The sequence below is a fragment of the Sabethes cyaneus genome, chromosome 3 (assembly GCF_943734655.1).
Source record: "Sabethes cyaneus chromosome 3, idSabCyanKW18_F2, whole genome shotgun sequence".
Classification (NCBI taxonomy): Eukaryota; Metazoa; Arthropoda; class Insecta; order Diptera; family Culicidae; genus Sabethes; species Sabethes cyaneus.
The window spans coordinates 34,937,746-34,952,343 of NC_071355.1; the positions used below are offsets into that span (position 1 = coordinate 34,937,746).

The window sequence follows — 14,598 nt, forward strand, 5'->3', positions numbered from 1 at the left end:
GCGCTGCACATTGGGAACCGATCCGGTGGTAATTAATACAAATAGTCGTCGCGGTCTGAAAATCAATCGGCAGATGTGAGAAAGTGGAAAATTGCTGTGGCTTAATAGTTTTTTGTTGGATCCATTTCATATCGACAGATCGGTGCCTAATTTCTATCGGTGCTTGGAGGAAAAATCATTTCAAACAATTCTTTATTAAATTGGAAATTTGTTTTGAATTTTCCAGGGTGCTGACTTTACGTAAGCTAGCTTGGGGACCGCTTATTACGCACCGCAACAGGTGAAATTTCTGGGCAATTTGATTCGATTTTAATTGCGAGTTCAAAGCCCTGTGCGTACATACGGTCATGGCCAAGTAGCTTCCCATCTCGGGTGTATCATAAAATTGTATTCATTATAATGGAAAGGCCAACGCACGCCCGGGGACCACACCCCAATCTTGACTCGTACACGAGACTTGACTTCTTCTGCCGCGGTTGGTTTTTCTCCATCCACTGACTGTGTTCGAGTTAAATGACTTTCAAATTACAACCGCTTCGTTGGAAAGACCGCGAAAAGCATTTTCATTGATCCATTATGGTGAAATATTTAATTTCCACGAGTCATCGATTTCGACTCCGCCGCGACGCGGACGGAGACCATTGACCACCAGCGCCGCCCGGTTGTGCGTTCAACAAGAGCAATAGGAAGCAGATGGAACACAGCAGGTACTCGTCATAATCTGCCACTTACATCTGAACAGTAGTATTTAAGTTTCAATAAACCTTGTAATTATTTATGATAAATGACATAACGAGGCTTACAATAAGTTATTAAATTAGCTGTTGCAAAAAAATATTTTAGAAAGTTAGTAAAAGTAACGCAAAATAAATATATCGGTCAACTTGTTATTGCCTCATTGATTTGCGAAACAAACCTTCATGAACGTATTTATAAACGGTAACTAAAAGTAAAACTCCAGCCTGTGCCAGATTTCAAATAAAGTCCTCTAGCCATTCTTTACAATAACTTGCACAAATGTTCTAGTATTGGAATAGTAAAAACAACATTGGAATGTAGTAAAAAAGAGTCTTGGTAAATTTCATTTTTAGTTTAAACTTCATAGCCTAGACATTTTAGTTCTAAACATTTGCTTCAAAATCAAAATTTTAAGATTCTTTTTCCAAGTTTGTGAAATTTGTTCCTTCAATTCAACAATCAAAACAGGTTTAGGTTTGTTCGTAGCGAACTCCGAAAGCTTGGTGCACCGATTTTGTATGATGACAGAGCGAGCGTACAGGTTAATCGAATGCACAAAAAACCAACAGAACTAGGTATTCAGAAAACATAAAAAAGACAATTAGATTAAAGGTAATTACGAAACCATAGGGAGAGAAAATTACCCAATTTTCAACCAGCGCGTCGTCATTGGTTCCAAATTGTTATCCAATTTATGTAATGCCATAATAATAACGCTTTAGGATGATTGGCTTGTCATTTCTTTTTTTACTGAAACTGTATATAATGCATCCTGGCTGGAAGCATATTTTATTCTACGGTGCTGCGCTGCGGAATACGCCGAGGCGAGGAAGCAAACAGGTCCAGATAAGACGGACGAATGTCAGATTTGACAGCGGGGAAACTTTCGGTCAGGAAATGAATGCCAACTTCCATTTTTTTTTATTCCCTACCTTCTTCTCGTCTGGATGCTGCGGGCGAGCGGTAAGCATGAAAAAGAGCATTAATGAAGGTAACTTTAAATTCCGATCCGGTTTGTGCTGGACGATTGAAGGATTTGATTGTCGGACTGGCATGCCGTGATTATGGAGGGTGCACAAGGTGCAGGAAGGGTACGTCTTTGATAGAATGGTGGCACCAGATGGAATGAGGTCATTGATGTTGTAAACCGTACAATACGTAAGCCGGCGGGTGCGTATCCTATCCATAATGTTTACTGATGGAGACCCAAAAGTTCATTGCGTATTTCCTGTGAGCCGATTAGAAATGCTGAACTTTAGTAAGGAAAAAAATGTGCAATCTCACTGTGTTACTCACGGCAACGGCACGATCCGCGTTTGAAACACATTCTCACGAGTAAAAAAAGGCGAAATGGAAAGTTTTCCCCTCGATTGGGGCGATCGATTTCCTTCTCGAGTGGGCGATTCAAATTGCTTGATTACGTCAATCCGCGCTGTTCGTTAACATTCGGCTAAACAGCCATGTAGTAATATGTTTCAACTTATGATCATGATAAAAGTTGAGTTTACCAGCATTCCGTTTTGGGTCGTTGTAGATCGACCCTACATGAAGCCAGTCTGATAAGTTCCCTACTTAATTGGTAATGATATTGTCTTGAAATTATTGACATATTGCTATTTGATATTTGGGAATGTCGATCATAGTTGGTACTAGTGTTCAGGAAAAATGTGAGGTGCGATAATTTTTGTTGATTTTTCTTCCAAGTGTTATGTCTGTTTGTCTATGGTTATTGGAAAGTAATCGACTATTAAACTTATAAATACTAAATACTAGATAAAGTGAAGAAAAGAATAAAATGAGAAAAATAGATAGATAAAAAAGGATTAAGAACACTAAACGTCCAGGTCCAGGTCCAGGTTATCTTTCTACTAATTTTGTTAAAGCTCTATTCATGCTGAAACATCTGTTAGGCTGGTACCAGGTAATTGAAATGTTCTCCTGTTTTCCGAAATATTTTGAGTGACACGGAGCATTACCGAATTTGGAGCATTACCGTGTTTGGTCAAAGAACACGCTCAACTAGAGCTTGAGAGCTGTGAGTTCGACTCTCACCTTCGCTAAGTCTTTATTTTTGGCCTAATATTAAGAATTTCTCAGTTTGCCTAAATCTACATTTTTCGCATTAAACGTTTACTCTTCCCCAAGAGTAAATAAATATATACAGTAAAATTAGGACATTGCAAATTAGTTTTAAAGTTTTTGTTTTGTTTTGAAAATGGCAAAAAAATAATTTGTGGGATATAAGTCAATGTTCTTTATAAATTCAATTGTCTGCGAACATTACAGCCTAAAAGAACTCGAAAAATTAGTGTACGCGGAGTGTACGGAACGCTTCTAACACAAAAAGATTTCTTTCGATTTTGTGTCTCTTTTCGTAGATTTTTGGTTTTCATGTTTAAACTTTAAGTAAATTGCTTGAAAGGCATATTTTTTTTTGGTCGATTGGAATTCAGTCGCCCAACACCGAAAGGACAAAAACTTAACAAAATATTTGTAATGGCCCAACTTTAGGTAATGACAGTGAAAAAGTGTGTGCTACGTATTTGATGGTATTCTCCTACCTACATGAATATTTTACCAATCACGATCACCGGTAAATATAGGTAAACACTTCAGCAAGCGTATTTAAGCTGAATGGTTCTGCTAGAAGGTATCATAACTCGTCAACTCGTTAATTATAATGGCTAATACCATCCCTGCTGTTGTTGCTCGTGTCGCAGTCTCACCGATTAAGGCACCAAAGAAACCCATAGCCTCCAAGGGAGCCGACAAGAAACCGAAGAAACCGTCGACTCACCCTCCTGTGAGCGACATGGTTTTAGCCGCTATCAACGCCCTGAAGGAACGTAACGGATCCTCACTGCAGGCCATCAAGAAGTACATCGCCGCCAACTACCTTTGCGACGTTGCAAAGTTGGCTCCGTTCGTCAAGAAGGCTCTGAAATCCGGTGTCGAGAAAGGAAAGCTGCTGCAGACCAAGGGAACTGGAGCTTCGGGTTCATTCAAGGTTAAGGCCGACGCTAGGAAACCAGCTGGCGAAAAGAAGGTCAAAAAACCAAAGAAGGAGATCAAGGCTAGGAAACCAGCTGACAAGGGAAAGGTTGCCAAGAAATCAAAAGCCACTGCTGCTAAGAAAGCTGATGAAAAGAAGGCTCCGACCAAATCTGCCAAGAAGGCTACCGGAGTAAAGAAAGCTGCTGCTTCCAAGCAGAAAGCAACTAAACCATCAAAGACCGCAGCTAAGAAACCGAAGACCCCTAAGCCGAAGAAAGCTGCTCCAGTCAAGAAAGCCGCCCCGAAAAAAGTCGCTGCTAAAAAGTAAACGTTGAATTCTATAGGTAGAAATAAAAAGCAGTCCTTTTAAGGACTATCAAATTTGTATATGAAGAAGTTAATTGTCTTTCTCGTAAAGCTCAATAAAAATTCATCCTAAGAGTTTTTTTCCACCAAAAATTCACATTAGGTGTAATAATTTCCATATCCATACCCAATTAACGCACACTTTGAAGTGTTTGCACCTTTACTCGACGGTTTATTATGTGAAACGTAATTTGACAACAACATCGGCTATACAATTTTTTTTCCTTTAAATCAATGTGATTTTAAAGCGTATTAATCTACCTGTTGGCCCAGTTGCGGAAATGAACAGTGATTGGATGGAAGCTAGAACCAACTACGACATCCCATACACGGTGAACGAACCATCACGTTCGGTCTGGGATGAGGGGGGACCTAGCGTCCGCAGTGGTTCAATCAAGTTCTATACCGACGGATCAAAGGTGGGAGTCAAAACGGGTGCTGGAGTGTATGGCCCCAGAACTAGAATATCTATAGCAATGGGAGATTGGCCAACAGTTTTCCAGGCTGAAATAGCAGCTATAATAGAATGTGCAAACGTCTGTCTCAAAAGGAAATACAGACATGCCAATATCTGCATTTTCTCTGACAGTCAAGCAGCACTAAAAGCGCTTAAAGCTTTTAAGTGTTTCTCAAAACTTGTCTGGGATTGCATTTGTCTCTTACGGCAACTGAGCCAGGTAAACTCGGTAAACCTGTACTGGATCCCTGGTCATTGCGGAATAGATGGAAATGAAGTCGCAGACGAACTAGCCAAATGTGGTTCTAACTCTCCATTCACAGAAGAAAGAAATTTATAATGCCTAGTATTAAGGTTACTCAGAAGCTGCTGAGTCTCAATAAGAGAGACCTCAGCACGTTTACCGGTCTGGTGACAGGACATTGCCCGAGCAAATATCATCTTCGGAATCTCGGTTTCGTGCAAGATGATATTTGTCGCCTGTGCAATACCGAGAGCGAAACCTCGGAACACTTACTCTGCAATTGTGGAGCACTAATAGGACGCAGACTGCAGTATCTCAAAAAGGCCCTACTAGAGCCTAGGGAGATCTGATTTGCGTCGCCGATCAGGACTATAAGGTTTATAAACCAAGTCATCCCTGATTGGCACCTGTCTCGCTCCAGCTTCCAGCCTACCACTTCTTCAATAAGTGATAGGTAAGCCTGAAGCGTACAGCAAAAGAGACAATGGGGCATACCACAATAGTTCAAAATAATGGACGCAGTGGATGAACGCCAACTGGTCGAACCAGAACATCAAGCGTATTAATAAATTTTTTTTTCTAATTTTGCCTTCACCAAACGGTTTTCTTGTCAAAATTAAAAAAGTTGATTTACAAAATAAGCTTTCACCGAACGTTAAATGCAAATAAACTTGTTCTGTGGGTTTCGTAGCATTGATAGATGTGAATGTATGTGTATCAGTATGTGAATGAAATTGGGTCTTTATAACACGAATTTCCGATAAATTCGTAAGTTCAATAATTGGTACAACGTACGACACTCTTTCCAATTTTGTTGCACACCTGTTTTTCTTGTTCTAACCTGGTGAATTGGGTGCTGAGTTGCTAAGCAAAAAACCTATTTTACACGGTTTTGCCTTTCTACTATATAAGTATATAGTATAAAGGTATAGAAATCACTTGGAAAACCGGAAATGGAAAGAAGGTCCTGCGGGCCGAATGTTATATACCATTCGACTCAGTTTCGAAAACTGAGCATTTTCTGTGTGTGTGTATGTATGTGTGTGTGTGTGTGTGTGTGTGTGTATGTAACGCTTTTAATCTCACTCACTTTTCTCGGAGATGGCTGGACCGATTTTAATGTTCTTAGTATCAAATGAAAGGTCTAGGTGTCCCATTGGTCGCTATTGAATTTCATACTGATCGGACTTTTAGTTCAAAAGTTATGTATAAAAATACGAAAAATATGGGACTTCATTATCTCATAGATCCCTTAACCGATTTGAACAAAATTGATTGCATATGAAAGAGGAGCCTTACAAACCCTTAACTTTCAAATTTCATGATGATTGGACTTGTTGTTTGAAAGTTACATAAAGAAATGTGAAAAAATAGTATTAAAAAAATATTTTTGTAGCATTTAAGAATTAATTCAATGAAAAACATCACACATTTTATGATTATTTGTAAATTACTGCTGAGATCTATCAAATGAAACCGAGTTATTTAAAATCTGATGCTTCATTCAAAAGTTATTCAAACTTTAACACTTAAGCACCGTATATTAAACCGTTAAAACGTGTGAAATCAAAACATATCAATCAAATGTTGATTGTATTCAATGTATGAGATATGTGTGATGTATGTGTGTATGTATGTATGTATGTATGTATGTATGTATGTATGTATGTATGTATGTATGTGTATGTATGTGTGTATGTATGTGATGACAATTTGCAATTTTAAAATTTGCAATGAAATTCAAGAAAAGTGAGAATCATGTCAATTGTCTGAAGTTTTTGAAGCCTCTTAGTGGAATACGAACTCTAAAATTAAAGAAAAGAAAAAACTTTTACCGACTAAATTCCACTATTTAATATTTATTCGCGACAGATACGTATACGCTTTGAAATAAGACACTGATGAAGCCTGCACGTCGTAGGTGAACTACGTATCTGTTGTAAATAAATATTATATTCAATCGAAAAGTTTTTTCTTCTCTTTGATTTCAGATTTCAATTGTCATTTTCTTCACTTGCTGTTACTCACAATTGTACAAGAAAAGCAAAAAGCGAAGAAAAGCAGTTTATTTAAGCATGTAGGTATAGTGGTGTATAGAATCAAAAATACTAGTGAGTTGATTTTTCCAAATAAATTTGTACAAATTCCAAACAAATTCTGCGCATCAATAGATGCTCTTTTCAACCAATAGATACTAGAGCTTAGAAATGTTATATGAAAAATAGGAAGTAAACGTTGCACGGTAGTAACTTTGTAAGATTTATTTTCGTTAGTGACATTTTAAAGGACAGATGTCTTATGTCATGTATCATGTTTTAATAAATAAATCAAAAATGACAAGCACTGGAAATCATATCGATCATATTTCCCATTCTCAAGCATGTTAATGGAGCAGCTTTTGCACTATTTTTCGACCTCATTTTGTTTTCCTAACCATCTAACATTGTAAAAACGATGCGGTCATGCTAATGACTATCTTTTCATGAAGGTGCATTCAAAAGAAGCTTAAGTTTTGATTTTCATGCAAAAATAATTATGTGAAAGAGCGCCAGCTAAGAAAAAGTTCAATTTCTCTTTTTTATATCTAATGCTCTATTTAGTTATTTTTTCTAATTCAGATATATTGCAAAATTGAGGCCAAGCAAACTTATAGTAGAATTTTGAGATTAATCATTTTGTTGTCGATATCCTTTTTCTTCAAAAGCGAAGTATAATAATAATTTTTCTGAACACTTGTTTTTCAAAGATGCTAACTTTTGAATGCATGGTGTTAATATCAAAATATCAAAAAATTTGCTATGAACACATGTTTCATATTGTCAATTCAAAAAAATTCAAGTTTCGTATATGGCTCTGAAGCCCGAAAGTTAAGGCCGTCCGTAGACCCGTTAGAAGGTTAATTTCTAATTTTCTATATATATTCATTCAAGTCTGTAAAAATTATCTTTTGTGTTTACATTATTTCTCGACAAATCACGTAAATATTATATAACTAAATAAGGTGTTCATCAAGTAACATAAATGACGCTTACAAGTATTTACGCACCCAAGGAAAGAAATATAATTATTCTACGCAATACGTTGTGAATTTTACTGGCAAATAAGGATTTTGAGGAATACGGAACGCATATTTAAAAATATAGTCAAGTTAATTATAGATGTTCCTGAGAAATTAAATAGTGGCAGTAGAAAGGCTAGGTCACGCCGCTAGGTGGATTAATTCGGGTTTTTGTAAGGAATTTTACACAGATGTATATGACAACGTATATTATATTAGTCTATCGGCATAGTAAGTGGTTTTTCAAGACTCAAGCGCATGTTAACGTAGGACTACGTAAAGTTGATGCAATAAAATGTTGCTGCATATCATAAAAAATCCTGCGGTACTGTTCGCCCGTTGTGATTCCTCAATAACCTTCAGACCAGTTAGCAGATTTTTGATAATTGCTTAGCTTATAATAAGTACTAACGCCTTACAAAAGATTAATCTCATTGAATTTTGGACTCCCAAGAAACTGCAGCCAGTAGATAGAGTCATCTTTTGCTTTATTTGCGGAAAAGGATTTCTGGTTGATTTAATAAGAAAGCATCCTGGTTAAAATAGGGTAAGTTGCTGCTTCGTCATAATTGCCTATTCCCGTCCTATCCAACACAAATTATTAAAAATATCAGCATTTTTATGTCACACAATGCAAAACTAGTTAGCCCCTAATATTTTAGTTTGTTGTCTATCATACGCGATCAATCAAAGTGAGCTGAGATCTATTTAAATGCTTTCTATCATTAAAGAAGTCCTACCAGCCAAATTTCCTAGGTTTTTTCGTGCGACGAAGAAGACAATGTCGACTAATCGTTTTAATTTTGGTTATTCATAAATGAAAATAACTCACGCAAGGCATTGTCATTATTCTACAGCCAGGAAAACTTGCCTGACCTGCAGAAATTTTGCAACATAACATTTGTCATGCCGTCCTACACAAATACATGCGTGTTAGCTTCGTAAACATTGTTGTGATTTTTAGTTCGGACGATGAAAAATTTTGATAGACGGATTTTAAAACGGTACGACGAATTTAAGAAATAAAGTCAGTTGCGTAATTTCAATAAATATGCTTCAATAATCGCTTTTCAGTGATTTCAAAGTTCACAGATCGGCAGGTAAGTGTGTTTTAGTCAAATCAACACAAGAACTTTTGGAGTATTCATTATTTCCATCCAACAAATGATGAAAATTAGAATGGCTTTACTTACTACGACGGGAATTAGAAATAAACCCTACTATTTTGCCATGCGAAGAAATGAAATACAGTTCGGACTCGATTATCCGGGATTCGATTATCCAGGGATTCGATTAACCGGGGATTCGATTATCCGGGTTTTAGACTCGATTATCCGGGTGAAAAAAAAACCTTTTTTTGATATAATTTATTTTAAACACAAATGTTATAGTGTTCGCGTTAGATAATGATTCTAGCATGACTAATACTGATTCACCTCCCTAAAGGTATAAAGTTCCTTTTTTATATATTTTTATCAGCGAGTAATGCAGATAATGGTATCAACTTTAAATTTTGAATGGTTGCGTGGTATGATTCATAATCCATCATCATTATGATCATGGGCTGGTACGGAATGGCCGAAACACAAATGGCCGAATCACGAATGGCCGAAATCCAAATGGCCGAATTCCAACAACAGTCACAGAAGGCCGAATCACGCGAAAAGCCGAATCACGAATGGCCGAATCACGAATGGCCGAATCACGAAAGGCCGAGTTTTCCCGGAATGCCTAAATCAACAAAAAAATTATTGCCCATTTTGTGAGACCTTACACATTTTGAATAAATTTTTTCATCTTTTTTTTTCCGCGAATTTGAAACATCCCCCTGAAAAACCTTTAAAATTTTCCCCTCTATTGACTTTTGTTCCACTCGCAGCTCTGTGATGATCCGCGTCATTGATAGGTGAAGGAAAAAAGCTTTTCGTAAAATTCTGTACCTTAGTTTCAGAAAAGCAAGACATACTCTGCGTCTTATTTTTTATTTTGGTAGATATAGTATAGATGATTGATGGTTGTTTATTTCCCTAAGCGCGAATGATTTACGTTTATTATAGGGTACGAGGCCTATTGATCGTGTCAGTAGCAAATATTTTCTAGATGATTCAGGGCAGAATGTATATACAGAGTACTAGCGGCTGTTTGTCGTAGGCTTGCGTCAGTGGAGTAAGCGTTGGATACTATACTTCACACACTCACTCAGGCAAGAATGGGCATTGTTGACTTCTCGCTTAATTGACAATAAGCGGGAACGAGACACAATTTGTGTCTAAAAATAACTCAATTCCGCCAGCGATAGTGGATATTGAAAGAAGTGACACACTAATCTGCTTCAACGCGCGGGTTCCTTGGCTTAGTAAGTAAACCTAATAAGTGTCTTATTACATTCCTGGTACTTTAAAACGGGCTGGAACTGAATGGCCGAAACACAAATGGCCGAATCACGAATGGCCGAAATCCAAATGGCCGAATTTCAACCACAGTCACAGAAGGCCGAATCACGATAAGTCGAATTTTTTCGGAATTCCTAAATAACTATTCAATAAAAACAAGAATTGACAAGCAGTTAACTACTAACTTTAATCCAACAAAATAAGCAACACAACTGTTTACTATAGGGTATAGATTAGGACTATCTAACCGGTAGTACCGGTAGTACCGAAACCAGTAATACCGACCAATTTTTGGATACCGAAATACCGGTTTTGGCAAAGCAAAAAACCGGTATTTCCGGTATTTTCTAATTTTATAGTTTTTTCAAACTCCTTATTCGAAGAAGAACTAAGTTTGATGGAAGATTGTAAAACTCATAGAAAAACAACTTGGTGTTAATGCTCACGAGATTCTGCGACTACTAACAATGAAGAAGGTGAAATTGTGGGTCAAATAATTATAGCTCTAGTAGAGCCCGTTTAAGGCACAGTAGAGCATCTTTGCCGTAAAAAGTTTCATTGTAAGAACTAGACGTCGCGTTTCAATTTATTTATGAACAACTTGATATTTAATAGCCCCTAAATTATTTGAAGTTCTCAAATAACGAATTTAGAAAACTATATCAGGGCCCAGCAACGTCGCTTATAAGTAAATCACTACTCAACAATGAAGTCATGAAGCTTTAGTTTCAACTGAAGCAACGTTGCTTCGTTTTAAAACTGGCTTCAATCAACCTGAATAAAACGGTTTTCACTTCATCATGTCGACCGATTTTAAAGTTTCAGTTGTCAAATGTCTACCAAATATTCAGTAGAAAGCCAGCAACTTAGGATGCAATTGAATTAAATTTAAGTAACATTTCCTACAATTTAGCGCATATTATAATTAACCTCCTTAACATCGACAAATCGTGCCTGACTGTCAATCATCGTCATTTGAAATAGTCACTAGCTTCAGCTGAAGGTCGCTTAAAACGTTCTGTTCATCAAATGAAATAAATCGCTTCATGTATAAAACGATAAGAGAAAGTCAGCTTCATTTATTTGTTTCGAGGATGCCGAGCCCTAGTCAGAATATGGGAATATTTACGCTTTTTGGGCCATTAAAAGATCTGCCAGGAAAGACTTTGGAATATTTTTCAAGTATTTCGAGTGATACATTGATCAAACAAGCAGATAAAATTTCCAAGCTCTGCGATTAGTGGGATTGATAATAGAAAAGAGGAGATATCTATGAAAGAGGATGACGCTATGCAAGTGTTCTGCTTTGGGGATGCAGAAAAATTCGAGAAGAGACAATAGGAGACCGGGGCATTTAAGATGCTGGAAGCTACAATACCGGGACATTTAAAAATAGTTAAAAGCGGGTTTCCCTACTATAAAGCTGAAAAAATGAAAGAAAAATTCTTCATGGGCTCAGAGCCGTTTGTCAGATTTTGATGAAAACAGAAGTTTTTTCAATCGTTGGAAGCGCTGGCAATAAAATCTTGCAAGAGAAATAAATCACTAAGGGTATTATATCTGCTTAAATTCTACTTTGCTAAGGAACAATACTGAAACTAAAGTTTGAAAATAGAGACATTTACTGAAAAACATCGACATTACTATTGATTCCGAATAATCTGCCAATACCGGTATTTTACCGGTACTACCGGTATTTTACACGCCAATACCGAAATACCGGTTTTCCTAGGTTTACTGACTAGTAGAGATTATCCCTTAGTTAAATCCGAACGAGCGGCAGCGAGTAAAGACAGCGTGTACCCAACGTATGTGCAGGTTGAAGGCCGTGAATATTTTCGGCCAAATATGAAGTTCGACCATTCATGTTTCGGCCTTTTGTGATTCAGTCATTCGTGATTCGGCAATTAGATATATTATGCCATTTGTTATTTCGGCCATTTGTGTTTCGGCCATTTGTGTTTCGGCCATTCGTGATTCGGCCATTTGTGTTTCGGCCATTCGTAGGTAATCCCTTTAAAACACATTTTACGATACGATTCCCTCCGTTTATTTGAAAGACTACCGTTACAAAAAATTAATGCCTAACCTCACTATAAGGCTCAAGTCAACCAAAAAGAGGTTTAGTGCAAGATAATCGCAGCCACTTTCACTTATTTGGGCCTCTCCTTTAATTGCCTTTTTAGGGACCACCCGCCTCTTGTCAACCCCCACTTGTGTCATGAAACAGAGTTATGGCGCAACACGTTCACATTTATATATTTAAATATGTTGAAAGTTGTTAAAAGGTGTTTAAAGTTGATTTATTAAAAGGTGTTGAAAGTTATTAAAAGGTGTTTAAAGTTGGTTTTTTAAAGTTGATTTATTTGAAGTAGACAAAAATCTTCTCTCCAATTTTTTGCTATTATGCTGAGAAAACTGCGTTCTCTCAAACGTAATCGACTGATTTTAACTTTGCTTGCACCTTTCTAAGACACTAACAGACCATTTTAAAGTCTATTTTTAACACAAAATTTGATATAAGTGTAGAAGTAAGGTAGAGAGCCAAATTCTTTTTTCACCGCAATTTGCGTCTTATTGACCATCAAAAATCATCTAAAGAAATGTTTTGCGATAAATGCAAAATAAAGATATTGCAGAGAACAATCGCTAAATAACAGAATCACCCTAACTTAATTCTGAAAAAAAACGCTTTAATATTGATACGGTTTGAGATAGAGGAATTTTGCCTTCAGCAATATTACTAAAATACTTTAAGCTATAAAATTGCGAATAGAATAGAAGCGAATATCTTTCTATCTTGTTTCGTTGTGGAGATAGTTTCTGGATCTTGGTTAATGTATGAGTCATCCCCATCCCCATCCCCATTTCCCCCATCAAATTGAGACTTTAAAAAAGTGAGATTCAAAAAAAGTATAAAATAGGAAACAACAAGAGGAAAAGCAAGGCGAAACAAGAGAGAAAAAGCGATGAGACTGAGTAGAAAAAAATAAAGAACAGTAGAGAAAAGAAGAAAAACGTGAGAAAAGGAAAAACAACCCCAAAGAAAATTAATAAAACAAGAACAGTAATGTAGGAAAAACGGGCCAGAATAGAAAATAAAACGGAGAGCAAAAATTAAAGCAGCAGGCAAAAAGATGGAACGAAAAGGAAAAAAGGAAAGCAGGAGTAAAGCAGGACATAATAAGATTAAAAACGGGGAAAACGGAAGACAAAAATTGAAACAGAGAAAATTGCCGAGTCAGGAAACGGGACAGGAAAAGAAGAGAAAAGGAACAAAGAAAGAGGAAACAGCGAGTAGAAAAAAAGACGAAACAAAAAAGAGAATACGGAACAGAAAACAAGACAAACCAAAAGAGAAAATAAGAGTAACGAGAGAAAGAGAGAGAGAGAGAGAGAGAGAGAGAGAGAGAGAGAGAATGAAAGAAACGAGAAAAACGGGGAAAAGAGATCAAACGGGATATAAAAGGAGAAATAAGGGACAAAAAACTGGAAAATGGACAGACAAAGAAGAAATAAACAACAGGAAAAATGGTCTACAGAGAAAGGTAAAACGAAATAGAAACACGGGAGAGGAAAGTGGAAAAAGGGAGCCAAAAACAGAATAAAAATACAGAAAAGACGAAAAACTGAGGCATCAAAAAAGGGGAAATAGGACAGACGAAGACCAAAAAGAGAAGGAGTACAAACGTACGAAAATTGGAAACGGAAAAAAGTGACAAAGAGAAAATAAAAGACTGAAACGGGAAAAAATAACAAAGAACAAGTGAAAAACATGAGAAAACACGGAACGAAAAAAAGACAACGAGAAGAAAGACGAAAAACGGATGCAAAGTGGGAACCAAAACCATGAAAACGGCACAGAAAAGGAGAAAAACGGAATAAAAAAATGGAAAACGGGACTGGAAAAGAGAAAAAGTGGAATAGAACAGAGGTAAAACGTGCGAGAGAATAAAACGAAAGATGTTAATTTTAATTTCAAGTAAAACTACGCGTCTAATTTCATGTCCGTGCCCAGTTTAAAGTAAAGTCTTAGTCTGTTTAGTGTCAAGTTCAATTTCAAGTTCAATTGCATATCGGATTTTAAATTTGTCGATTCCGAATTTAATTTCTCGAGATGCTATACCGTGGCTGCAAATATATATGTGAGCAGAATTTAAACTTTATTCTCCGAATGTAGGTCGAATTTCGCGATCCGCATTGGTTGTAATAAAATTTAGGCCATAAAAAATTATTTTGACCAGTTGTCGCACAGAAGTGTAAATTCCAAACAAGCTACGTCAATCGGCAACCTAGATCCGCATGGTACAAATCGCCTTAGTCATTCGATGTTGTAACCCAACCAGGA

General features: G+C 36.8%; 1 protein-coding gene across 1 annotated transcript; it reads left to right on the plus strand.

Moving 5' to 3' along the window:
* The first annotated feature begins 3,460 nt into the window (after positions 1-3,460).
* Positions 3,461-4,060, plus strand: LOC128743394 (histone H1-like). Its single transcript, XM_053839958.1, has one exon. The coding sequence runs from the start codon at positions 3,551-3,553 to the stop codon at positions 4,058-4,060; it is 510 nt and encodes a 169-aa protein (XP_053695933.1). The 5' UTR covers positions 3,461-3,550.
* Positions 4,061-14,598: the final 10,538 nt, after the last annotated feature.